General features: G+C 46.6%; 1 protein-coding gene across 7 annotated transcripts in view; it reads right to left on the reverse strand.

Moving 5' to 3' along the window:
• The window catches only part of Ebf1 (EBF transcription factor 1), a 397,327-nt gene extending 391,403 nt beyond the window's left edge, over nucleotides 1-5,924 (reverse strand). For 2 of the 7 annotated variants that reach the window (XM_021175730.3, XM_021175728.3), the window contains exons 1-4: nucleotides 5,105-5,923; nucleotides 2,856-3,012; nucleotides 2,207-2,270; nucleotides 1,461-1,516 (exon numbers count right to left, since the gene is read on the reverse strand). In XM_021175730.3, the coding sequence (XP_021031389.1) occupies nucleotides 1,461-1,516; nucleotides 2,207-2,270; nucleotides 2,856-3,012; nucleotides 5,105-5,238 (411 nt within the window). In that variant the 5' untranslated portion in view covers nucleotides 5,239-5,923. Of the gene's footprint in view, nucleotides 1-1,460; nucleotides 1,517-2,206; nucleotides 2,271-2,855; nucleotides 3,013-3,107; nucleotides 3,786-5,104 lie in introns of those variants that run through there. The other 5 variants (XM_085829018.1, XM_085829017.1, XM_021175729.3 and 2 more) reach the window with 5 other exon arrangements.
• Between the last annotated feature and the right edge of the window lie 21,295 nt (nucleotides 5,925-27,219).

Here is a 27,219-nt window from a genome sequence, read left to right on the forward strand (position 1 = left end):
ACTAATATATTTTGTTTTGATATCAGAAAACATTAAAAACCCACTAAGTCAAGTCTTTTGTGCTTCTGCTCAGCAAGGAAAAAACATTAAAAATTCAGTGTCCAAAGGAAAGAAAACTATTCTATGTAGCAATCAAAAGAATTGAAGAAAATAACTGTAATTAGAACAATAAATGGGAATTTACTCTGAGCTGTCAACTAAGAAATAAACACAATCTTCCAGAGATGAAAATACTTATGGGAAATAACATGATATCAATTTCTTTAGACACTTATCACTTTAAAAACATACTTCATATCCATAATTCCATGTTATTTATTTGTGTCACAATAAATATGAACATGATAATCAACATGAGCTGTTATTAAATGCTTCTTGCTAAGATCTCAAACTCCCAACAGCTTATTAATGTGTATTTTGCACATTATAGCCAGGCAGATCTAAAGCTATTTTTAATTGTGCATGGACACCCTAATTCCAAACTTTCTAACCCAGTGAAGGAAGAACACCTCTTCTTGTTTTAAAAGGAATATTTAAAATGACAATCAAACAAACATATCTTAACCCTGCACTAAACTGCTACTGGCTGCACAATAGATAACTTTCCTTTTTGTTTTGAATTCTTTCCTCCTCTCAATAAAGCTGTCTTTTTTGTTTCTGTTACTTCAACTAACTAACCAGCTACTTCATTCTGAAACTATACTTTTTTCTTAAAATTAAGAAGAGGATAGATGAAAAAAAATCCCTCCTGCGCCTCATTAAAATGTCAAGCCTTACTTCCAACTCCTCTCATAATTGTATCATTTAAAACATAACTCAACCTTAATGTATACTGCCTGACACCGTGTGTTGGCAAGCTTAAGAAAATGCAGTCCATGTCCCTTTAAGACAGAAAGCCTTAGCTAGCTCTTGCTGTCTGGCTCGCAGCCAAACTTGGAGGCCAAAGCAGGAGGGTTTTTTGCAAAATACTCTTGAACAACTGTAGGCTCCTACTTCCAACACTACCTTCCAATACCATCGACTTAAAAAAAAATCTGTGGGGAGTTCATTTGCAAATTCCATCAGCTTCATTCCTTGAATTGCCTCTTACCCCCCAATTCCTCAGGCCTGGGCCTTAGAGAAGGCCTGGCTAGTTAGGAGTTCAGTCTATTCTGCCTCCCCGGAGGGGGTTGTCTCCCGGGCTCCTTTCGCTTCCCCTAGGGCTCCTTGGCCAAGCCAGGGGAAGTTCAGTCCTTTTTCCTTCACTCAGCACCCCAGGTTTTAATCATCAGGCCTGGCATTCCCAAGGAGGCAAGTGAGCCTCGAGCAGAAATGATCTGGGGAGCCTGCGCTGCTCCCACTTTGCCAGGGCCACCCTGACTTTGAAAGTTTGGGTCCCAGTCATCTCCCAGTGGCTCAACCGGCTTTTGAACTGCAGCAAATTCGGTGACCCGAGAGTCTTGGAATTCTAAGAAACTTACTTGTTTTGTCATGGAGTCGATGAGGCGCACGTAGAAATCCTGTTCTGTCCGTATCCCTGGGGGTGGAGGGAGGAAGGAAAATTAAGAGAGGGGGGATAAGCCCTGAAAGAAAAAAGAACTCCACAATACACATAACAATAGCAACAAACAAAAACTGAACGCAAAGAGGTCCAAGGTCAAGGGGAACTCCCGCTGTCCAGAAAGGGGCGAGCCAGGACGCTCCTTCCCAGAATCCAGAAAGGATCTGCGGGCCTAGTTCAAATGCTCCCCTTAGAAGCCAGCCTCCTCCAAGCACTGGAGCTAGAAAAGAGGTGGGGACACCCCCCCAACCTGGCCACTCTCCTTTCCCAGACTAGCGCCCTTCTGAAGCCGCCTGGATCCATCAGGAGCTCCTCCACTCCCAGCCTCTCCCTAGCCCACCCCCACCACCCCCCAAAAAAACCGAGGAGCCAAGCGACCTGGAATTTTGGCCAAGCAACACAGGCCTCAAGAAGTGGGGAAAAGAGGACAACCGAGTGGTCTTGTCAGGGCCAAGTGGCCTCTGGTCAGCCCTGGGCTGACCAAGCCGCCCTCTGCCTCCTCAGGTGAGAAACTTCCTAGAATGAAATTTCGGAGAGGCCTGTTCACCTGGAGGGTGGCTGACGGCTGAGCTTCGCTGGGGGGTTTTCGTCCACCTGGAGCTCCGTGAGCCCCCTGCCCTGACCCGGAGCCCCAGGGTGCTGGCACCGACCCGACAGGAGCCTCACCATTGCTGTAGAGGAGCTGGAGCCGGTAGTGGATTCCATTATTGGTCTTTTCGCTGTTGGCTTCCTGGTTTGCAGCAAGGCCCAAAGACACAAGAGAGGAGGAGAGAGGTCTCCATGAGCCAGTACACCCACCAACTTCAAGGCAACTTTTCCCAAATGGGGACCCCCCCTCCCATCCTGTAAAGCCAGTCAACCCCAGTAGTAACAGAAACTGTGGCGAACTTAATCTTTCTCCACCCTCATCCCAAACTGCTTTCTCTCTACCATTCCAGAAATTTCTGTGAGGTGCACATGGGTGAGACTCTTCCCAGAGCCTAAGGACTGCAGCCTGGGCCATCTGGGGCAAGCATTCCTGATCTGGTAACTCAGAACAATCATTCTGCAGGCTCCCAAGGCTAGACTCAAGTAGGGTTCCTCTCATTTTGGCCTGGAATCTCTCCAGCCCTGGGGGCTCCGTGCTCACTTTCTGAAGCAGGACCTTGAGTCCCAGGAGCCTGGATTCGTCCAGGGCGGGAAGTAGCTGGGGGCGGGAGGGGGGGACTCTCACAGGAGTGTGAGCAAACCTTTGCACACACGGAGGCGGCTTCCCAGGCGCCTGGGCCTGCTCTCTGAGCCCGGGACTACTGGGGACTGCCTTGTGCCCACTTACTTTTTCCTTCTCCACGAACCCCACAAAGGCCGTCCTCTCAATCTCCACGGGCTGGCCCTGTCTGTCGTAGAGGGCCAGGACGAAGTGGAAGAAGTTGGATTTCCGCAGGTTAGAAGGCGGCTGCTTCTCAAAGTGAGCCCGGGCCAGACCCACCCCGCTGCGACCAAAGACGCAGAGTTAGATGGCTAAGCCAGACTCTGTCCCGCATCCCCCTGTCACCCAGGGCACGCGAGCGAACCCCCCAACACCCACCTTCTCTGCTCCCAAAACATCCCCTGGGCTCCTTCCATGACCCATCAGGAGCTCAAGCGCGGCTGACGAACCGCACAAATGCCACTCATGTCCCTGTCCTCCCCTTCCAGAGATAGCGGGTCATCAGAACTCAGAGGTGTGGAAGTTTTGTTTGGGTTTTGGGTGTGAGATGAAACGCTACAATCTTTACTCCACTTGAAGCGCGCTGCGTGGAGAGGAAATGTGACCGTGGGTGAAATGAAACGGGGTTAAAGAGAAAGTGCGCAATTTACTACTTCGAAGGCCAGGGCGTGGGAATAGGCTCCGACTACGCCTCCAAATCTCGCAAGTAAGTGGGCAGGTGGAAATGCATGCAGGCATGCTAGGTTGCTCGCTGCTTCAGCCACCCTCCAGGAAACTCCCTAGCCTCGGCCAGCTGATAGTACCCGACCTCAGCACGCTAATTTTCTACACAAACGCAAGCAAGCGGAGAAGGGTCCCTGATTGGGACTCGCAACTATTAGAAATGATCGATCGCCTTGGAAAAGAGAACTGGGGTGTCTTGTTTTACTGTTGTAAGTGACTGTTGTTGTTTGGTTAATTTTTTTTTTTAAATAAAAGACCTGTCTTGCCAAAGTTTTGCCATTCTGAGAAATCCTCCTCACACATTCCAGAAACCCAAAGGGCCAAGGCTGCTTGGCTGAGAAGATCCGCCGGGGACTGGAGACTAGGATGCCCGGGGGCACCACAATGACAGCCCAAACTGCCGGACACTATCAGACAACACACACACACACACACACACACACACATACACACACACTTTCGCTTCTAGCCTAGTTACCCAATTCACTCTCACTACCAACCACTCCCAACCCTGCGCTCATGGGGATGGAAACAGTACAGGACAGTTGTCCCTAGCCCTTCCCCCCACCCCAAAATGGAAAGATGGAACTACTCCCCATTCCCCTTCTGCACCCTTTATGTCTAATGGAGCCTGGGCCCACAAAGTTTTCCCCGAAGCCCAGGTGGTGGCCAGCAATGAAAAGGGCAAGGTACCATTTCTCACTTGGGACTAGGAGCCCCTGGACAGGGCACTGGGTGTGTCCAGGGAAGTTCCTCAAGTTGGCCTCCAAGAGTATGGCCTCCAAACCACTCAGTGTAGGATCTGGAGAGTGGGAGAGGGACTGGGAGAGGCCAAGGTGACAGTGGATGAGAGTGGCTTTTAGGAGATGTGAAAATTAAAGTTGGAAATCACTATTCTACATGCAGACTGAGAAAAACTGAAGGCTAAGAAGTGGAGAGAGGAGAGAGTAAAGAACCAGATAGGAAAAATAAGAGGAGACTCCAAGAAGAGAAATGGAGAGAGAGAGAGAGAAACGGGGGGGGGGGGGGAGAGAGCCAGGTGAGGAAAGAGAAAAGAAAAAACGAAGAGTGAAACTGAGAAAGAAGGGGGGGAAAAGAGTGGAGAAGGACAAGAAAAAATTAAAGAAGGTAGAAAAGGGAAAGGAAAGATAGGAGGAAAGGAAAGAATTAAAGAAGGTAGAAAATGGAAAGGAAGAAAGGGGAGAGAAGAAAATTAAGTAGGTAAAAAGAAAAGAGGGAAGAAGAAAAAGGAAAGAACTGAAGCGAAATAAAGGGGAAAGGAAGCGAAGAGAAGGGGAGGAAAAGGGAAAAATATAACCACACAGAAAAGAAAACAAGCGGTCAGAAAAGCGCAGCTATCCAACACCGAGCTGCAGAGACGCCTCTTCTGGGTTAAAACAAAACGAAAACACTCGCAGATGGGGCTGCGGAAAGTGCCGGCAAAGCTTGGGCTCGGCTCCCTCCGGCAGCTCGCTGATCTCTGGCCACCCGGCGACGAGTGCTGCGCAGCCGAGTAGCGCGGAGCCCGGGCGGCGAGCGCAGCGCAGCGGCAGACGCACTCGCGTGGCCGGGCCCCGGGTAGCCGCGCCGCCGTCTCCGGGCTCTCCCGCTAGCCCGTGGCCTCTCCTTCACGGTCCCCCAGCGGTACCCACCTCTGCGCCGCTGTGTTGGCGTCCAGCACCCCGGCGCCCTGCATCCACGTCCGCACCGCGTTCATGCCGCTGCCCAGCGGCTCTTCCTTCATACTGCTTCCACTCCGTTGGATGCTTTCCTGGATCCCAAACATGAAAACAACCTTTTCTTGTGGAAAATCTCCTCCCCTTTGAAAATATTTGAAAAAAAAAAAAAAAGGAAAAAAAAAAAACGCCAACCACAGATTTTTTTTTTGAGTCGATGAGACTCGCGCTACATCAAGGCGGGCTGAAAAGCAAAATTTTTAAAAATGTAAACCTTCGCTCAAAACTGAGCGATAACAAGGAGGGGGGCGAGGGGGAAAAAAAGAAAGGGAAAATCCAACGAAAAGACCAAAATTAAGAAAAAACAGAGATATATGCCTGGCTGTTGGGGGTTGTTTGGTTGGTTGGTTTTGAGTTTGGGTGCTTTTTTTTCCTTTTTTTTTTTTTTTTTTTTTTTTTTGCTTTTTTTTTTTTTTTGCTTTTTTTTTTTTTTTCTTTTTGTAGTAATCACAGGCCGTTGGAGAACAGGAGGGGCTGGAGTTTCCTTTTGTAGCGGTACCTTCACTTGAAGAAGCAGGAAGAAAAAAAACCACCCTGATGACAATTTAAGAAACAATAGATACGACTCTCGAAGCTGGCTTGGCTACTTGAAGTGTCATTTTCCACAACCAGGCAAGTTTTTTTCTCTCTCTTTTTTCCTCCTCCTCTCTCAACCAAAGATGTTTCTTTCCTTTCCGTGCGTGTAGATGAGGACGCTGGTTGCTGTAGACAGACACACCGGAGAGGGTGGGGGGGAAGGGGAGAGAGAGGGAAAGAGGAAGGGGGGAGGGAAAGAGATAGAAAAAGAGAGGAGAGGGAGAAAGAGAGGGGTGGACCCTGCTGGATGGAGATTCTGTTTTCTCCTTGCTAAAATAGAAGTGATTTGCAGGCTCTCCCTGTGGAATCCAGTTTGACTCTCCCCAGAGCTAAACACAGGCACACTAACCCCAAAGGGAAGGAGGCGGGGCCCTCGCAGCCTAGACACGCCCCTTCTTTGCATAACGTCATCCTTCCGCCTTATCACAGCCAATCGCAGCTCCTGAGCTGGCTTGTTCACAGAGCCTGGCCACACTCCCTCATTAACATCCTTCACCGTGTGGCGCAGGGGAGCCGCCGAAGTTCCCGGCAAAGTGGCGAGCTAGGGAGCTCTGAGCACTAGCGTCTAAGCTGGAAGGAGCATGGCCTTAAAGAGCAAGAGAGAGGGCAGAGGGAAGGCGATGGAGGTATCCTGAGTCGAAGGGGTATGCACCATGGTAGTTCTTAAGCATCCCTTCAGAGCCCTGAGCGCGACGGAGGCGTACTGCCTGCGTTCTCTTTTCCTTGCCTGTCCTGGGACTTCGGGGGCAAACGTGGAGGAAAAAAAGGACTGACCAGGCAGAAAAGGCAGAATGCCCATCCCAGGTGTCCAGCTCTTCACTCTGAAGCAAGGGTGGCGGGATGAACTTTGTGTGCGCGAGATCGAGACTTGAGGGCACTCAGAAGACACTATCTCCGTGTCAGGAGAGGTAGAGAAGCCTAAAGCCCCAACCAATACGACTTTAGTAGATCGCAAGGGAATGGGAGTTCTAGACTCAGTCTTCAGCAGGCTTCTGAAATGCTTCTAAGTCTGGTGCTAACCCAGACACGAATGCTGTTGGGCGCGGTTTTCACTCGGTCACTACTCTCCAGAAGTCCCTAAGAGTGAATGGGTCTCTGGGGCTACGCAGTCTGCGACTCTAAATATCTTCAGATTCTCAGCCCCCTCTCCTGCTCCGCAAAGTAGCTTTATTTTTCTTTAACAACTGCAGCAAGGTTGATGCCTTCTCTGATTAGTTGGTTATTTGGCACACAAAGTTCTTTCTGTTAAAGGGGAAGGGGGCTTGAACCAACTTCCATTACAGCCATAGGAAAATAGACTGGGATGTAGAGAAGAGAGATGAGAGGTTGGGAGGGAAAGGGGGAGAAGAGGAAGTGGATAAGGTGGAAGAATGTAAGGGGAGGAAAGGAAGGAAGGAAGAAAAGGAGGGAGAAGAGGGTAACTTGTCTCCCATCTCAGGCCTATTGACCTTTGTGTTATGGCTAAGGAGGAAATGAGTGGAGGTTTATGGGTAATATGCCTACCCCATCATTTTTTTAAAAAAAGGTTGCAACGTTTAATAAACTCGTGGTAAATGTATCATTACTCTTAGAGGACATCCTGGATGCAGCCAAGGCTGCCAAGGACTCCATGGGGGGAAATTCTTTGCCTGAAATCCAGATTCCCTTTTCTGCTGGTCTTCCTTGGCCCTTTGATTTATAAAATGTATTGCAGTCGGTGACTGAAAGGAACACACATCCCTGTTGAATGGAACAATTGAGGCCAGCAAGCATTCTGGTTGGTGGGTCTGTCCAGGGAGGAAAGTGGAGCCCCTTTGTGATGAAAGAGTAGGTGGGTGTATTCCAAGACTACAGGTTGAATGCATGGCCACTATCTTCAGACACAACTTTATCTACTATAGCTCCCAGACTATTTATCTAGACTACACATGTGCTGGGACATTTCTTTCTGGTCCCATAATTAATGCCATCTCCTCCAAGCCATCTCAGCAGAGATCATCTGATCCACCAGGATCCTCATAGCATATGCTAGAGTTTCTAGTACACAGTAGGTGCTGTGTGTGTGTGTGTGTAAAAAGATAAGTTATATGCTGGTAGACACCAGAACATTCTCCATCCCTATAGAATTTAAATGCACAATTGAAGCTGGGCCTATTTAAACTTTTTCAAAGCTCCAAGCTGTTGCTGATGTCCCAGACCCAGGATCCTCTTAACCGTACACAGAATAAGCCCCTTCTTTAAGTTCAGTGGTGATCCTTCAAGGTAGGGGCATCAGGAAGCAGTGGCCACCCTCCTACAATGGGTCCCAGGAAGTCCTAGCTTAAGACTCAGGCCTCTCTCCTTAACTGCTTGAGTCTCCACTTTTCAGTAATCAAGACAAAACATTAAAAGTTGAATGTAGTAGGGTAGATGTTCCGGTGATGCACACAGTCAAGAAAAGATCATTGCCCGAAAGAGGAGAAATACAGTCACATTGAGGCCTGTGGTTAACAAGAGTCACAAAGAACATAGACCTCTGGAGGTTGGAGGTCATCTGCAAAGGATCCTGGTGTCAGTCAGCACATGAAACCCACTATCCAGAAAAGAGAAACTGGAACAGAGAATGATATCTATAGCAGCCCAATTCTCCAGAAACTAACTATAAAGGAAGCAATTTTATATCCATAAACTGGAGGAGGAGGAAGAGGAGGAGGAGAGAAAGGGGAGGAGAAGGAGGAGGGGGAGGAGAAGGAGGAGGAGGAGGAGAAGAAAGAAGAAGAAGAAGAAGAAGAAGAAGAAGAAGAAGAAGAAGAAGAAGAAGAAGAAGAAGAAGAAGAAGAAGAAGAAGAAGAAGAAGAAGAAGAAGAAGAAGGCGGTGATGGTGGTAAAGAGAGGGAGGCAAGAATCTTTGGATAGCCCTAATTCCCTTTGGCTTGACAGGCAGCCAACACCTCACCTGGGATAGTGGGCATATTTCACTTTCATTAAGCAAAGTGCATTTGTAGATTTTCATCTGGGGTGAATTGCCTTTTAACGTGGCTTCTGCATCCAATAATAAACGTTTAAGTATAAGGAAGCCAAAAGGAAGTGGGGGAGAGAGAGAGAGAGAGAGAGAGAGAGAGAGAGAGAGAGAGAGAGAGAGAGAGAGAGAGAGAGAGAGAGAGAGCTGTGTGTGTGTGTGTGTGTGTGTGTGTGTGTGTGTGTGTGTGTGTGAACATTCAGATTCCTGGGCCTCCTTCACAGCTGCAGGACCAGAGCCTCTGGCATTGGTACCTAGGAATCTATATTTAAAGACATTTAAAAATTCTTGCCTTCTTTTCAAACAAAGAGATAGGGAAGGAGCCACTGTAAAGGAATATGTTTCTTCTAGAATGATGTTTTCCTGTTGAACTTCTGGCAGATTCTTCAGCTGGGGGTGGAAAGATGGGGTGGTGGTCATGGATAGGTTCTCAGAGGGTCCACACTACCAAGTGGGGCTGCCCAGCTTCTCAGGTCCCTCAGTGCTGGAGGAAGTTGAGGCTAGGGCACAAGAATTCCCTCCCCCTGCGCCCTTCAAGCCCGACCACTGGCACCCAGGCCGTCTCAAACTTCTGTAGACCCAGACCCCCTTTCATGGGGCATATAAAATGATGCAATAACTTCTAGGGACTCGGGTAAAATTATGCTCCCCTGCTTGCCTTTCAGTTAAAAGAAAGACCCCCTGAATTGAATGGAACTGGGATCAGAAGGAATGTCCCAAGAAAAGAGGGGATGGCTTTTGCTTGTCTGCCCCCAGGAGGCAGGCTTGGGACTTGTCCTGAAGCGTGTTCTGCTTTTCTCTTCTTGAGGACCCCCCCACCCCGGGATCCAACAGTCGGGGAACTGCCCCCTCACCTTTTTTAGCTTTCTTGCCAGAGGTAGCTGCGACCCCAGTGGGAGAACGGGTTCTTCATTCAGTGCTGGGTAGAACTGGAAGTGGGCGACAAAGCGCCTAAGCTCAAAGGCCCTCTAAGAGCTTCTGGGGAGTCGCGGGCCACTAGACGTCTGAGATGTGTGACTGGGACAGGCCGAAGCCAGGCCACTATCAAGGGAACCCGGTAGAGTCTGTAGCGACCTGGAGTCCTGGGAAAGCGGGGTACAGCCAGGCAAGGGCGAGGGCGATGGGAAGATACCACGGATGAGTGTTGGAGCTACCAAACACTGGGACCCACGCGCCCACTAAACCCTGGTCTGTCCCCGGGTGGCAATTCACCCATCTCTGTGGGGAGCGTGGGAGCCGCAGGCCAGAACGCCACCGGAAATCCGGACTCTGATCCGGGCTTGCGACCTCGCGGCGCTCCGGAAAAGTCCCTCCTTTGCTCATCCAGTCTCTGTCCCTGGGATAACCCTCCTCTTCTTGGAACCAACTAGAAAACTGAAGAAGAGGGTGACAGCTACTCGCAGGAGGCAGAGAACGAATAAACAATCTCTAAGGCTCTGTCGCAGAGACTGCAGTCAACGTGGGTAGGACCAGGCGCGGTGCGGTTCCACAAAACTGTCCCCTCTCAGAACGAGCTGAGGCCTCTCTCGGGTTTCCCCCGGGATCGTCCCAGACAATAAATAGATCCCATTTGTTGCTAGGTTTACCGGACATGAAATTACTCAATCGCGACTACAGTCCACTCCCATTGTACAGGTGAGGAAACGGAGGGTTTTTAAGAGAAGCGGAAGCGAATGAAATCTTGTTCCTGCCACACCACTAATAAAGTTACCAAGACATTGTCTCAGGGACCAGTGCTCTTAACCTTGGTCAAACCTCCACCCGGCAGAGGCAGCTAAGGGCTATCCACCACCACTAGAACTCTTGGGTGCACTGAGTCCTGGTTACACATAGGGGGGGAGGGAGATAAGGGGAACAGAGTGAAAGAGAGAGGGGGCGCTTGTCACGGTGAGGACAAAACACACAGAAGTCAGGAGAGTGTAGTTTCAGGAAAATCTTAACGAATATGATTATTTGAATACAAGTTTGCGCTGTAATGTAAGTGGGTGCTTCTCCCCCTCTCGTCCCCGGACAGGACTCCCCAGGGACGTACCAGCTCCAGCCCTAGCTGTGTCACGTCCTCTCCCAGTCCCAGCTAAGGTCTAAGCTTGCCTAATGAAACAACCTTAAGTACAGGACTTTGCTATGATGTCCAGTGTCCACGATGTCCATTACAGGACAGAAATCAGAACAGCTGAGTATGTGTTTTAATTGTGGGCTGGGGGGACATGGTTCAGTCTTGGCCTGAGCACAGATAGCTAAAACCCGACATAATTCTGAGTTGAGAGAAAACAGCTGGTGGTGTTCCAGAAAAAGAACTCTAGGCTGGTGCTGCCCAGGGGTGGAGTTCAGCTGGTACCCCACTTTGAGAATTTTGCCTATCTGCCTAGGAGACTAAAGCTGGCTTTCTCCACATAGGAGGTGGGGTGGGGTATTCAAGGGGTTTAGAAGGGAGCTCTCCAGCAGTTTATAAATTAACACTGCTTAAGTTTTAAAACAAACTGAAATGGAAGAAAGAAAAAAAAAAGGCAGGGAGTGGGGTGGGGGTGCTATAAAGATTTAAGAGAGAAAAGGGCTTGTTTCCCTAAAGGAAAGTTAAGAAAGGAAAAGCGCATTCGAGAGGTGGGTTCAGGATACCCAAGTGAGAAAAACTGTGTGCTCCTTTTTTGGGGCACCTTTCTGGGTATTTGGCGCTGTGCGCTTCCTGGTCCTTATTGGTACCTTTGTTTAAAGTGCCTGTGGTGTGAATGCAGACACGGGTTTTCAATCAGCGACCCTCGGCTACATTATTTGAGGGTCTGCACAATGCATTCTTGGCTCCGTGTGAGCGCGCGTGCTTCAGTGCGGGGCCAAGGGGTACACAGGTGCACCTCTATCTCGAGTGTGCATGAGAGTCACGTGAAGACATAGTTTATGTGAGTACAGTGTGTAAGTACAGAACTTGGGTACCTAGCAAGATCGTACACGCGAGTCTGAGCCCGCACTTGTGTGTGTTAACTGCCGCAAAGACATCCTAAGAATCAAAGTCCAGCTAGGCGAAAGCAGCAGGCTGCGTGGAAATCGAGGTGTCAAGGGCAGCGGTGAGGCTGCAGGTCCCTTGGCCTTACGGGTGGGAGGGAGCCTGCTGGAGGAGCGCAGGGCATGGCCACAGGCCGGGGGTGGGCGCCCAGCTCAGCTCCCTGCAGACCAGGTGTAATTTCCACCCACAAATTACCCGAACTGAGAGCGCAACGGTCCCTGCTGGACAGTTCCGCGCGCTTAATGGTTCCTCGCGGACAGTTTCTGATTATTGATGCGGCGTCCAAAAAGAGACCGCTTCCGGGAGATTTGCTTGTGTGTTCATTCCCCTTATCGCTGTTGATTTGCTTGGCTGCTACAAAGACCCAGCCAAACCGACCAGCGCGACCAAGAAGTCCTGAGCGGATTCCGTCGTGCTAGGCTAATTGCTGGCCAGAATTGTCTTCCAAGGTGGAGTCACAGCGCCACCTCGCGATCCCCTAGCTCCCTTGCGGTACTGCCGCTCGAGAAGGAGACTTTGCAGGTCCCCAGCCTATAAATTCCCAATGCTGGTTCCTGTTCACACTCACCATTTCTTTATTCGGTTAATAAGTTCTTCATTTTCCCAGGCACACCTTGAACACCTCTGGACTACCCACCCGCCACGGTTCAATCTCCAAGGTTACCTAAATGAACCTCTCTCTCCAAGACAGCCCATGGGTACCTTTCCTCAGGTTCCCCTAAGGCTCAGTTCACACTGTCAGAAAATACAGTCTCTCTTCCCTCCCTGGTCAAGGTACTCCTCAATAATGTCGAAAATTGTTCTTCCAACATCAACCCAATCTAGAACTTATTGGTGAGCGTGTGTGAGGGAGTCTCTGATCCAATGTTTTATACTAAGCATAAGGCAGTCTTATTTAATCATCCCACATACCAAGCCTTGACTATTATTATTATTATTATTATTATTATTATCATTATTATTATGCACACGAAGAAGCCATTATTAGAGGGGCTAAAGTGCCCAGCCGAGGTCATGAGCCCAGGTTAGTCTATCTGATGCCAAAACACACCTTTAGCAGTTTCTATGTCTTGCCAACTTCATCAGCTCTATGGCCTCAGGTCATGTGACCAGACAAGGCTTAGAGTTAGCATTCATGTAAACCCATTGCTCTGGAGAACGGAGACAGGAAGAGGACTACTATTATCAAGCACACATCATATTACAGCCTATCACACATAGAATATTACAGTGTATTGCACACAGCATATTACAGCATATAACACACAGCACATTACAGCCTATCACACACAGCATATTACAGTGTATTGCATACAGCATATCATAGCATATAACACACAACACATTGTAGCATATCACATACAACATATTACAACACATGATACACAGCATATTACAACATATAACACACAGCAAATTACAGTATATTGCACACAGCATATAACAGCATATCACACACAGCATATTACAGCATATCGCATGCAAGGATTGCTCACAAAGCATATTACACCACTCTCTACCCAAGGGACCCTAGCCAAGCCAGTCATCCTTCCTTCATCTTTTATTTTTTAATTAAAGATAGTTTACAATTGATTTCTATTTTATGTGTATTCACATCTTACCTGCATGTATGTATGCACACCACAACCATGCCTCCTGACACAGAAGGCAGATACCCTGGAACTGAAGTTACAGACAGCTGTCATGTGGGTGCTGAGAACCAAACCTAGGTCCTTTGCAAGAGCAGCAGGTGCTTTTAACCAGTGAGCCACCACTCCAGCTCCCCAACCTCCTTATCCTTAAAAGTCAGTTTACTGTAAGGGACAAAGGAGAGACGTGGATGTTACATACCTGATGTACTGCTCCACGCTGCAACCAGCACAAATGCAGCATTTGTGAGCACTGGGCTCACAGCTCGAAAAACATAATTACTGATAGTCACCAACTAACACACCAAACAAAATGAATCTACCACCTACATAGAATTTATTATGAAACTACCTTGTGGTTATATCTTCATTTTCATTGTGGGACATGAGTTACGTAATGGGACATGTTTACTTTATGATGGTCTGAGTGTTTATATTACCCTGATATTTTATTTAAAAAAAAAAAAACATTTAAGGGATGGAGAGGGCAAGAGATAGAACTAAACAGTAAATCAGTAGGTTTTGCCTCTTGCCCTTCCCTTCCTTTGTAGACTTTTGCCAGGAAAGATTTAAAGGGAGACTATAAAAATGTTTCTTACTCTGGAGAGTACAAAATTCTGGGTTTTTTTTTCAATTATGGGAGATTCTGAGCTAGTCTGAGTTTTTCCCCCACTCAAAAAAAAAAAAAAAACACATTGTCACAGCTAACACATTAAAAGCTTTGGGATCAAGCTAAGCAAATGTGTGCATGCAAATGGTGGCACCCAAGTAAGAGAAACAAACCAGGGTTGTCGGAACACGGGCCAGCCAGCCTGTTAGACATTTCTCTAAAAGACAATATTTTAAAATTCAATGTCTCTTTCCAGAATGACTCATTCAAGAACTACTCCTGTTGAGTTTGTCGAATATGAACTCTGCAGCCTGCTCAGGTTAGACCTTCCATGCTCTCGAAAGGCAGATGAGCAGTAGAGCCAGGCTGTAGCTCTGTAATGTCTCCTCAGAGGAGGAGGCAGGACGATCCACAAGGGAGAGAAGTGTGCTTCCGGTTCTGCTGGCCCACGATCCATTTCTAGAGACTCCACTGCAGGCTGGATCGAGCTAAATTCATGTGTACCTGTTTCTTTTTCTTGGGATGCTCTCGTATGGAGAAAAGGAGACATGGGCAACTCTACCTGCATTGAAGTCGTGTGCTCAGGGGTTTAGTAGCATGGCTGGTGAGATTTTATTACCCTTGGCTGGAAATTTGGCTCATACTAATGCCACGACCCACTGACTTTTTGGCGACTTTGGATCTATTCTATTTCTCCCTCCTCTTCCCCCTCCCTCCTTTTCGAATGTTCCTCCTCTTCCTTTTCCTTTCCCTCTTCTTTCTCACCATGACAGTCATTAGGGATAGCCACCAAAATCCTAGGTCTTTCTCTTCTCGCAGAGTACTACTTCCCACATTTCCAGGTTGGGATACCCTGGGTCCTCTGTAAGTGGAGAAGAACTGTGATTTGCCTCAGCAAATGAGGAGTTAGCAGGCATGGCATGTCACTCATGGGCAAGAAGCAGGAAGAACCAGGGCAGAGTTCATCAAGCTCCCGGTCCCTAGTGACAGGAGCTGATGGATCCCCAAATGGAGTTTACAATCACCTGCCACTCTTTGTAAAGCTGATGTGTACTGGGGTCCCCTTGTACTCACAGGGGCATTTAGCATGAGTGGGAAATTACCCTGTTTCTATAAAGCACAGGCGATTCTTGACTGGAGTGTGGCCTAGCCTTCTTGACTAATGCACTTTGGAAAGTAACATCTTTTCCTCTGGGAGGAAAAAAAAAAGAAAGTTCTTCCCATGAGTGAAAAAAAAAAGTGGCTTTCTCCATCTAATGAAAAGAATTATCAGAAATCTGAATGTCTTTGCTTTAGTCAAGTCACTCTTAGAGTTCCCAACATCATTTGGAAACTCCGAAGAGAGAAAAGGAGATGTGCTGAAGACATCATTGAAAGGAAACTGGAAATTCTTTCGGGAGCCCCATAGGACTTTCCAGGAGCATTTTGTTCACTTGCAGATACACTAGGAAGAGTTTCCTTAAGGTCTGACTGGAGAAGGCGTTCTTAGCAGCTCCACAGGGGAATGCAGAAACATTTCTCAGGACAGTAAAGATGGCTCAGACATTAAGGTTGCTTGCTTGCTGCTCTTGCAGAGGACCAGAGTCAAGTTCTCAGTGCCCCATCCAGGACCACCACCCATGTAAGTTCCACTGCAGGGGATCTGACACCCTCTTCTGGCCTCCACGAGTACCCACATGCACACATGTGGCAGATCTCTCACAGATACACGTTCATTATATATAAATAAAACCAACAAACCTTTGTTAAGAAAGAAAGAAAGAAAGAAAGAAAGAAAGAAAGAAAGAAAGAAAGAAAGAAAGAGAAAAGAAAAGAAAAATTTCTTTTCCCATTACATTCACTTCTGTAATTTCAAGTTGACAACAGTAAAAATACTTAGCCAATTAAGTCTTCAAGAAACATTATCTAGGACAAGTTAGCTTTTCCAGAATTTAGTTTTTTCATCTCATGCTATGGAGTAAATGTTTGTGTTCCACCCACGAAATCATATATTGAAACGTTACACCCCAACCCCCCCATATGCTGGTATCTCCCAACAGTCGCAAACACACAGCGAGGAAGTAGCCATCCACAGGACAGGAGAGAGCTGCTTCATGGGGGAGGAGCCAAGTTTCAGATTCACCAGCCATGACTGAGCAGGAAGTTCCTATAACCCCAGCACTAGAGCATGACATCATCAATCTGACAGTGATCTCAGACTCCTAAACAGCCAGCCTGAGAAGAATAAATGTCTGATGGCTAAAACACCAGTCTGTACTGTTTTGTTATGGCAGTTTGCACAGACTACAACGTATGGAAAAATTAAAAACAGTTAGACCAGGTGGTCTGTGGGATAGCCCCATCTCTAGCAAACTGCCATTGAAGGTATTTGAGCGGCAGATTTTCAGGGACAGTATCTTCAGGAATATCTCCCAAACCCAACCCAATGTTTATTTGTTTTTGGTTTTGTTTTTTCTTTTAATGTTCTTTGTATTTTCTCATACTGACCCTGCACTGACAGCTTCCTGGATAAGCTAGTGTCTCTATTCCTCGGCCTCAGTTTAAATGTGGGGCTCTGTTAGAAAACTGAAGAAGATGGATTTGAAGCATGGATGGGGAAGGCTTTGTCACTTCCTAGCTTCTATACCAAACAAGTTTAAAGATTCTTTCCACATTTTTATGAGCTGATCCCCTAAGGAAACTTCCAGTGGATTTCCAGGAAACTTGTGAGAAATATTGACTGTGCCACTAATGTTCTGGATAAAGCCATTAAGATGTATTTTTCGTCTTTGGAGGAACATGACTGGTTACCAACAATGCAGCTTCCTTCATTTAGATAATAACTGAAAGCTGGCAGAGAGTTGTTACTGCCTTGACACCTGTCAACAGGGGAAGGGGTAAATTCAAGCTTTGCCTGCACCATGGCTGCCGAGCTTCAGTGTGGCCCACTGCTGCCTTCAACTTTCCCAGAGAAGAGAAAGTATCCGACCGTCTCTGGATTTGGTGGCACACGCCTTTAATCTCAGTACCGGAAAGGCAGCGGCAGGAGCATTTCTGAGTTGAGGCCAGCTTGGTCTACATGGTGAGTTCCAGGCCAGTCGAGGCTACATAAAGAGACCCTATGGCAAATAAACAAGGACATAAGGAAAGAAGGAAGGGGGAAGGAGGGGAAAGAAGGAACTTACCAACTCTATAGGGCACTTCTGTATAGACAGATGCTTCACGATGTTTCTGCTGTTAAACAGATACCTGGTTCCATTCTCCTGGGTGTCCAAGAAGATGGCAGTCTTATCCTGGGAATTCGATGTAGCCTTCTTATTTACTGAATACACAGCATCCAATGGGAGATGAGAGTGTGCTCAGGTCATGCCTTCCAAAGGCAGAGGTGGACACATCAGTTTGCCTTCTGCTGTGAGGACCTCCTGATCGCCAACAGTACGCAGTGGGTGGAAGGTCAGCAAATGTTGAAACCACTGAGAACCTGGACCTGCTGGGTAACACAACTCACATCAGCCTGTGCTGACGGGTGCAGCTTCCTATGTCAAATGTAAGCCTTTTGTAGAAGAAAACTACCTCTGTTGGGTAGACATTCAAACTGAACCATAGACAGACACCTTTTTAGAAAAGCTCTGTTAACCAATTTATGTGTACATTGCTTCTTTTTTAATTGATTGTGTATTTTTTGACAGGCAAGGTGAAGAACCACCCTGCCTCCATCATAGGCTTAAGAGTTATCTTTTAGTAGAGACAAACTAGGTTCATTCCTGTTTGTGATTAAACCTCTGATTTCCAAGAATTGTACTATACCCCCACCTGTCATCTTAATGAAAAATGGTTCTGTACTGCATGGTCCAGGAATGGCAATCATGCCATTGCTTCAAAATGTTTGTAATTTGTAAGGAGCCGTCCTCACATTCGCCATTATAAGATGGCACTGACACCTGTGTTCTAAGTAGTAAACAAACCATCTGCACATGCGCTGGGGTAGTTTCCCACCCCATGTGCTCTGCCTTTCCCGTGACGACAACTCTGGCTGATGGGCTGCAGCCAATCAGGGAGTGACACGTCCGAGGCGGAGGACAGTCCTCCATAAAAGGGAGGGGGCTCCGCCATCTCTCTCTCTCTCTGGCTCTCTTCTCCACTGGCTCCTGATGGGGTAAGCAATAAAGCTTGTGCCGCAGAAGATTCCGGTTGCCCTGAGTGTGTTCTTACCAGGGGGAACAAAAGCGGCGGGCAATAAATGGTGCCAAAACCCGGGAGCTACTACATCACGGGGAAGGAGCGGTTAATGAAGTGTTCCCGGAAAACAGACTGTTGAGAAGGATCCGGCGTGGGTTCAGAACTCTTCAGCTGGGGAACTGTGGTAATGAAGTGTTCCCACAAAACAGACTGTTGAGAAGGATCCGGCGTGGGTTCAGAACTCTTCAGCTGGGGAACGGATGCGCGTTCGTTACAGCTTTACAAGGTATGTCTGGTCTTGAACTTTCTCTAGTGTTAAAAGCCCTTTTATTTCTTTTCACATGTCAACAAGTGGTTAAGGCAGGGTGGAGAATTCTGGACAAAATTCAAGACAGTCTATCAGAAGTAAAGCAGGGAGAGAGAGCAGGAGCAAAGAGGAAACATGGCGCGCCAAATAAGTACACAGGCCTTTCCACGGGTCTTGAACCCAAGGAAAAGTTAATGTCAGGGAAAAATACCTGGGGAGAGATTAGAAGAGGAGAAAAGAGATGAGTTTAAAGAGCCAGTTCTTAGTAGCTGTGAATCAGATAAAAAAAATTAGCTCTTCTGAGAAAACAGACTTGGAGGAGGGAGCAGCTCGTTATGAGAGAGAAATGCGAGCTTATAGGTCAAGGAAAAAGCCAAAAGTGGCTGGCAAAGGCCAGCTTGCTGCTCGGCCTCAGGGCAGTCGGCTTCAAGGTCATAGTGCACCTCCGCCCTATGCGGAGCCCACGCCCTGCGTAGTGCGTCAGCCCTGTGCAGAGAGGCAGTGCGTGGACTCGTTCATTTCAAGAGAGGCACAAAGGAAGATACAACAGGCATTTCCGGTCTTTGAAGGAGCTGAGGGTGGGTGTGTTCACGCTCCGGTAGATTATACACAGATTAAAGAGCTTGCCGAATCGGTCCGTAAATATGGAGCCAATGCTAATTTTACCTTGGTGCAGTTATACAGGCTTGCTGGCAAGGCATTAACTCCTGCCGACTGGCAAATGATTGCAAAAGCCGCTCTCCCCAGTGCGGGCAAATATATGGAATGGAGAGCTCTATGGCAAGAGGCTGCACAAACGCAGGCCCGAGCAAATGCTGCCGCTTTGACTCCAGAGCAGAGAGATTGGACCTTTGACCTGTTAACGGGTCAGGGAGCTTATACCGCTGATCAAACAAATTATCACTGGGGAGCTTATGCCCAAATTTCCTCCACGGCTATTAAGGCCTGGAAGGCGCTCTCCCGAACAGGTGAAGCCACTGGACAATTAACAAAGATACAGCGGCTGAACGTCATTGTTCAGAGCCAGATAGGCCCAAAGAGATGGTTAAATGGAAAGATGTTTTAAATAACAAATGGAAAGGCCCGGATCCTATTTTGATAAGATCCAGGGGAGCTGTTTGTGTTTTTCCACAGAATGAAGACAACCCATTTTGGATACCAGAAAGACTCACCCGAAAAATCCAGACTGACCAAGGGAATACTGATGTCCCTCATCTTGGTGATGTCCAGTGCGATAACAACAAAGGGAGAGCAGCGTTTGGGAGATACAGAATTGGACGGCTAAATTTGAACAGACCCTTTGAAAATTGAGACTTGCCCCACGCACTTGGACCTGTCCCTGACCTAAGGACTATCTTTTCAACATTTTCCTTCTTTAAAGAATGGGTGGGGGTGGAATTATTTGGAGCTGTTCTTTGCTGTGGATTAGTGTTGCTTCTCTGATTGGTCTGTAAGCTTAAGGCCCAAATTAGGAGAGACATGGTGGTTATTGCCCAGGCGCTTGCAGCACTAGAACATGGTGCTTCCCCTGATATATGGTTATCTATGCTTAAGCAATAGGTCGCTGGCCACTCAGCTCTTGCACCCCACGAGGCTAGTCTCATTGCACGGGATAGAGTGAGTGTGCTTCAGCAGCCCGAGAGAGTTGCATGGCTAAGCACTGCAGTAGAAGGGCTCTGTGGCATATATGAGCTTATTCTAGGGAGACATGTCATCTTTCAAGAAGGTTGAGTGTCCAAGTGTCCTTCCCCCAGGAAAAACGACACCGGAGCAGACCAAGACCCCTTCGGGTGATGAGCCTGGGAGGAGGTTTTGTGTAAAGCCCCTATTTTACACACTGGGGATTTGACCTCTATCTCCACTCTCATTATTATGGGTGGCCTATTGCTCTTAAATAAAAGAAAAGGGGGAGATGTAAGGAGCCTTCCTCACATTCGCCATTATAAGATGGCACTGACACCTGTGTTCTAAGTAGTAAACAAACCATCTGCACATGCGCTGGGGTAGTTTCCCACCCCATGTGCTCTGCCTTTCCTGTGACGACAACTCTGGCTGATGGGCTGCAGCCAATCAGGGAGTGACACGTCCGAGGCGGAGGACAGTCCTCCATAAAAGGGAGGGGGCTCCGCCATCTCTCTCTCTCTCTGGCTCTCTTCTCCACTGGCTCCTGATGGGGTAAGCAATAAAGCTTGTGCCGCAGAAGATTCCGGTTGCCCTGAGTGTGTTCTTACCAGGGGGAACAAAAGCGGCGGGCAATAGTAATTCTCTTGCAACTCTACCTGAATTTGGAAGGATTGTATGACCACCACCTAGGACTACTTTGTTGGGTTGCTATGGCTACCTTGTTATTCCCACCTTGCAATCAGGTCTTTGTTTCAGGAGAGATCAGCTTGTTGGGTTTCTGTTCTGCCCCTGGAACTCTGCCTATTTTTCCCACCAAACCTTTCATTTGGAAACCCCAACCACTGAGATATAAAAGCCTTCTCTTCCTCACATCCAATGCAGACTTCAAAGCCCCCACCTACGTGGGAGGCAGCCCAATGCACAGGAATTTTTAAAAGCTGGCTTTCATTAATTTGGCCATGATGATTGGGTGGGTGATCTTTCTCCTCTCATCTTTGAGATTAACATTAAGACTATGAATTAATTCTTATATAACTAATGAACAACTGTGTAGGGTGAATGCATGCCTTCAGTTCTGGGTCGTGCCAGAGCTCAGGAAGCAGAGGCAGAGGCAGGGAGATTTCTATAATTTCAAGGCAAGTCTGGTCTACATGAGAAGTTTCAGAGCAGCTAGACCTACAAATGATACACTAACTCAAAAATCAAACAAATAAATAAATGAACACAACCATGAAAACCAAATTCTAAAGTAAATTACAAGAGAAATCCCACAAAATTAAAGATGTAAAAATAAACAATAAGATGTGTTCAATATCATGTTATTTTGTGGAAATGAAATTGCCACCAACCAAAATGTCAACATAGTTCTGATTTCAATTAAGTAGGTTCCTTGGGGGTGTGGCGTGTTTATATAATATATCTTCTGAGATGGCCCATTTTCTACTATTTTTCTGTTGTTTTTAACTACTGCAAAAAATCTTCCTTAATTTACATTGCATAGAAAAAGCTTAAAGTGATCACTTTAGCATAAAAAAACTATGACAATTATGGATCACTGTTAGCACCAATAAGCACAGAATAAAATTTGAGCTTGAAAATGCTGGGCCAATATTCCGTTTTCAACTAATTGCCTAGATGAGTCTAGCGATGTTTAACCTTTTAAGATTATGGCTGAAATGAAAATATTGTTTTGGAATTCTTTTTTTTTTTTTTTTTTTTTGGTTTTTCGAGACAGGGTTTCTCTGTATAGCTGGCTGTCCTGGAACTCACTTTGTAGACCAGGCTGGCCTCGAACTCAGAAATCCACCTGCCTCTGCCTCCCGAGTGCTGGGATTAAAGGCATGCGCCACCACCGCCCGGCTTATTTTGGAATTCTTATTCAGCCAGGGGCTGGGGATGTAACTCCAAGCAGAGTGCTTGCCTAGCTTAGCCCCAAGGTCCTGAGTTAGATTTCCAGCATCACAAATAAACAGGAAAACAACCAACAACCTAGAAACATCACACTCTCAAAACGTATTTTAGATAGCACTGAAGTGTACAGTTACAAACATTAAAAACCAGTAAATGTTACCTATATTTTCTTCTTTATCAGAAAAATGTTTTTCCAGGGGACTAAAGAGATGGCTCAGCAATTAAGAGCACATACTGCTCTTACAGGATCCACGTATGGCTCATAGCAGCCACGTGGGGCACCATACAACTGCCTATAACTGTAGCTCCAGAGAAGTCTAATACCTCTCAACTACAGACACCTGCACTCAGATACTCATATCCACAAACTAGAAATAAAAATCTATAGTGTGGACACTCGCCAGCTACCCACAACACCCGCCACAGGATCTTAAGACTTCTGGTGAGTGGAGCACAGTTTCTTCTCCAATCCAATTGCGCGGGACCTGAGACTGCATTAGTTAGGGAAGCAGAAACCGGCCTGAGTAGGACCACAGGCCTCATCCGGCTGGATCAGCACCGGGGTAGCGGGAGCGCAGGGTTGCCTGACACCCGCCAGCTACCCACGACCCCCGCCGCAGGATTTTGGGACTGCTGGTGAGTGGAACACAGCTTCTGCTCCAATCCAATTGCGCAGGACCTGAGACTGCATTAGTTAGGGAAGCAGAAAACGGCCTGAGTAGGACCACAGGCCTCATCCGGCTGGATCAGCGCCGGGGTAGCGGGAGCGCAGGGTTGCCTGACACCCGCCAGCTACCCACGACCCCCACCGCAGGATTTTGGGACTGCTGGTGAGTGGAACACAGCTTCTGCTCCAGTCTAATCACTCGGGACCTGAGACTGCTCTGGTTGGGGAGAGAGAAATCCGGCCTACATAGGGCAACAACCCTCTTCCGGTCAGAAAAGCACCTGGGCAGCTGGGGCCCAGGGTCTGCTGACACTCGCCAGCTACCCACAACACCCGCCACAGGATCTTAAGACTTCTGGTGAGTGGAGCACAGCTTCTGCTCCAATCCAATTGCGCGGGACCTGAGACTGCATTAGTTAGGGAAGCAGAAACCGGCCTGAGTAGGACCACAGGCCTCATCCGGCTGGATCAGCGCCGGGGTAGCTGGAGCGCAGGGTTGCCTGACACCCGCCAGCTACCCACGAACCCCGCCACAGGATTTTGGGACTGCTGGTGAGTGGAACACAGCTTCTGCTCCAATCCAATTGCGCGGGACCTGAGACTGCATTAGTTAGGGAAGCAGAAACCGGCCTGAGTAGGGCCACAGGCCTCACCCGGCCGGATCAGCGCCAGGGTAGCGGGAGCGCAGGGTTGCCTGACACCCGCCAGCTACCCACGACCCCCGCCGCAGGATTTTGGGACTGCTGGTGAGTGGAACACAGCTTCTGCTCCAGTCCAATCACGCGGGACCTGAGACTGCTCTGGTTGGGGAGAGAGAAATCCGGCCTACATAGGGCCACAACCCTCTTCCGGTCAGAAAAGCACCGGGGCAGCTGGGGCGCAGGGTCGGCTGACACTCACCAGCTACCCACAACACCCACCACAGGATCTTAAGACTTCTGGAGAGTGGAACACAGCTTCTGCTCCAATCCAATTGCACACGGGACCAGAGACTGCATTAGTTAGGGAAGCAGAAAAACGGCCTGAGTAGGACCACAGGCCTCTTCCGGCTGGACCAGCACCGGGGTACCATCAGCTACCCACGACCCCCGCCGGAGGATTTAGAGACTGCTGGTGAGTGGAACAGAGCTTCTGCTCCAATCTTTAAATAGTGACAACGATAACAACTAACCCCAGAGATTACCAGATGGCAAAAGGTAAACATAATAATCTTACTAACAGAAACCAAGACCACTCACCATCATCAGAACCCAGCACCCCCACTTCGCCCAGTCAAGGGCACCCCAACACACCGGAAAAGCTAGACACGGATTTAAAAGCATATCTCCTGATGATGATAGAGGACTTCAAGAAGGACTTTAATAACACACTTAAAGAAATGCAGGAGAACACTGCTAAAAAGGCAGAAGACAATAAAGAGGAAGCACAAAAATCCCTTAAAGAATTGCAGGAGAACACTGCTACAGGGTTACAAACCCTTAAAGAAAAACATGATAACATAATCAAACAGGTAGAAGTCCTTACAGAAAAACAGGAAAACACATCCAAACAGATGATGGAAATGAACAAAACCATACTAGACCTAAAAAGGGAAGTAGACACAATAAAGAAAACCCAAAATGAGGCAACACTGGAGATAGAAACCTTAGGAAAGAAATCTGGAACCATAGATACGAGCATCAGCAACAGAATACAAGAGATGGAAGAGAGAATCTCAGGTGCAGAAGATTCCATAGAGAACATCGGCACAACAATCAAGGAAAATGTAAAATGCAAAAAGATCCTAACTCAAAACATCCAAGAAATACAGGACATAATGAGAAGACCAAACCTACGGATAATAGGAGTGGATGAGAATGAAGATTTTCAACTCAAAGGACCAGCAAACATCTTCAACAAAATTATAGAAGAAAACTTCCCAAATCTAAAGAAAGAGATGCCCATGAACATACAAGAAGCCTACAGAACTCCAAATAGACTGGACCAGAAAAGAAATACATCCCGACACATAATAATCAGAGCAACAAATGCTCTAAATAAAGATAGAATACTAAAAGCAGTAAGAGAAAAAGGCCAAGTAACATATAAAGGCAAGCCTATCAGAATTACACCAGACTTTTCACCAGAGACTATGAAAGCCAGAAGATCCTGGACAGATGTTATACAGACACTAAAAGAACACAAATTCCAGCCCAGGCTACTATACCCAGCCAAACTCTCAATTAACATAGATGGAGAAACCAAAGTATTCCACGACAAAACCAAATTCACACATTATCTCTCCACGAATCCAGCCCTTCAAAGGATAATAACAGAAAAAAACCAATACAAGGACAGGAACCACGCCCTAGAAACAACAAGAAGGTAATCCCTCAACAAACCTAAAAGAAGACAGCCACAAGAACAAAATGCCAACTTTAACATCAAAAATAACAGGAAACAACAATTACTTTTCCTTAATATCTCTTAATATCAATGGACTCAACTCCCCGATAAAAAGACATAGACTAACAAACTGGCTACACAAACAAGACCCAACATTTTGCTGCTTACAGGAAACTCATCTCAGAGAAAAGGATAGACACTACCTCAGAATGAAAGGCTGGAAAACAATTTTCCAAGCAAATGGCATGAAGAAACAAGCTGGAGTAGCCATTCTAATATCTGATAAGATTGACTTCCAACCCAAAGTCATTAAAAAAGACAGGGAGGGACACTTCATACTCATCAAAGGTAAAAATCCTCCAAGAGGAACTATCAATCCTGAATATCTATGCTCCAAATACAAAGGCAGCCACATTCATTAAAGAAACTTTAGTAAATCTCAAAACACATTGCACCTCATACAATAATAGTGGGAGACGTCAACACACCACTTTCACCAATGGACAGATCATGGAAACAGAAACTAAACAGGGACACAGTGAAACTAAGAGAAATTATGAATCAAATGGATCTGGCAGATATCTACAGAACATTCTATCCTAAAACAAAAGGATATACCTTCTTCTCAGCACCTCATGGTACCTTCTCCAAAATTGACCACATAATTGGTCACAAAACAGGCCTCAACAGATATAAAAATATTGAATTTATCCCATGCATCCTATCAGATCACCATGGACTAAGGCTGATCTTCAATAACAAAATAAATAATAGAAAGCCAACCTTCACGTGGAAACTGAACAACACTCTTCTCAATGATACCTTGGTCAAGGAAGGAATAAAGAAAGAAATTAAGGACTTTTTAGAGTTCAATGAAAATGAAGCCACAACATACCCAAACTTATGGGACGCAATGAAAGCATTTTTAAGAGGAAAACTCATAGCTCTGAGTGCCTCCAAAAGGAAACTAGAGAGAGCACACATTAGCAGCTTGACAACACACCTAAAAGCACTAGAACAAAAGGAAGCAAATTCACCCAAGAGGAGTAGACTGCAGGAAATAATCAAACTCAGAGGTGAAATCAACCAAGTGGAAACAAGAAAAACTATTCAAAGAATCAACCAATCAAGGAGCTGGTTCTTTGAGAAAATCAACAAGATAGATAAACCCTTAGCCAGACTCACTAGAGGGCACAGGGAAAGCATCCTAATTAACAAAATCAGAAATGAAAAAGGAGACATAACAACAGATCCTGAAGACATCCAAAACACCATCAGATCCTTCTACCAAAGGCTATACTCAACAAAACTGGAGAACCTGGATGAAATGGAGAAGTTCCTAGACAGATACCAGGTACCAAAGTTGAATCAAGATCAGGTTAATGATCTAAACAGCCCTATATCCCCCAAAGAAATAGAAGCAGTCATTAATAGTCTCCCAACTAAAAAAAGCCCAGGACCAGATGGGTTTAGTGCAGAGTTCTATCAGACCTTCAAAGAAGATCTAATCCCAGTTCTTCACAAACTATTCCACAAAATAGAAACAGAAGGTACTCTACCCAACTCCTTCTATGAAGCCACAATTTCTCTGATACCTAAACCACAAAAAGACCCAACAAAGATAAAAAACTTCAGACCAATATCCCTTATGAATATTGATGCAAAAATCCTCAATAAAGTTCTTGCTAACCGAATCCAAGAACACATCAAAACAATCATCCATCCTGACCAAGTAGGTTTCATCCCAGGGATGCAGGGATGGTTCAATATACGGAAATCCATCAACGTAATCCAGTATATAAACAAACTCAAAGACAAAAACCACATGGTCATCTCGTTAGATGCAGAAAAAGCATTTGACAAGATCCAACACCCATTCATGATAAAAGTCTTGGAAAGATCAGGATTTCAAGGCCCATACCTAAACATGATAAAAGCAATCTACAGCAAACCAGTAGCCAACATCAAAGTAAATGGTGAGAAGCTTGAAGCAATCCCTCTAAAATCAGGGACTAGACAAGGCTGTCCACTTTCTCCATACCTATTCAACATTGTACTTGAAGTCCTAGCCAGAGCAATTCGACAACAAAAGGAGATCAAAGGGATACAAATTGGAAAAGATGAAGTCAAAATATCACTTTTTGCAGATGATATGATAGTATATATAAGT

Source organism: Mus caroli, unplaced genomic scaffold (genome assembly GCF_978045245.1).
Source record: "Mus caroli unplaced genomic scaffold, Mus_caroli_1 scaffold_13, whole genome shotgun sequence".
Taxonomy (NCBI): Eukaryota; Metazoa; Chordata; class Mammalia; order Rodentia; family Muridae; genus Mus; species Mus caroli.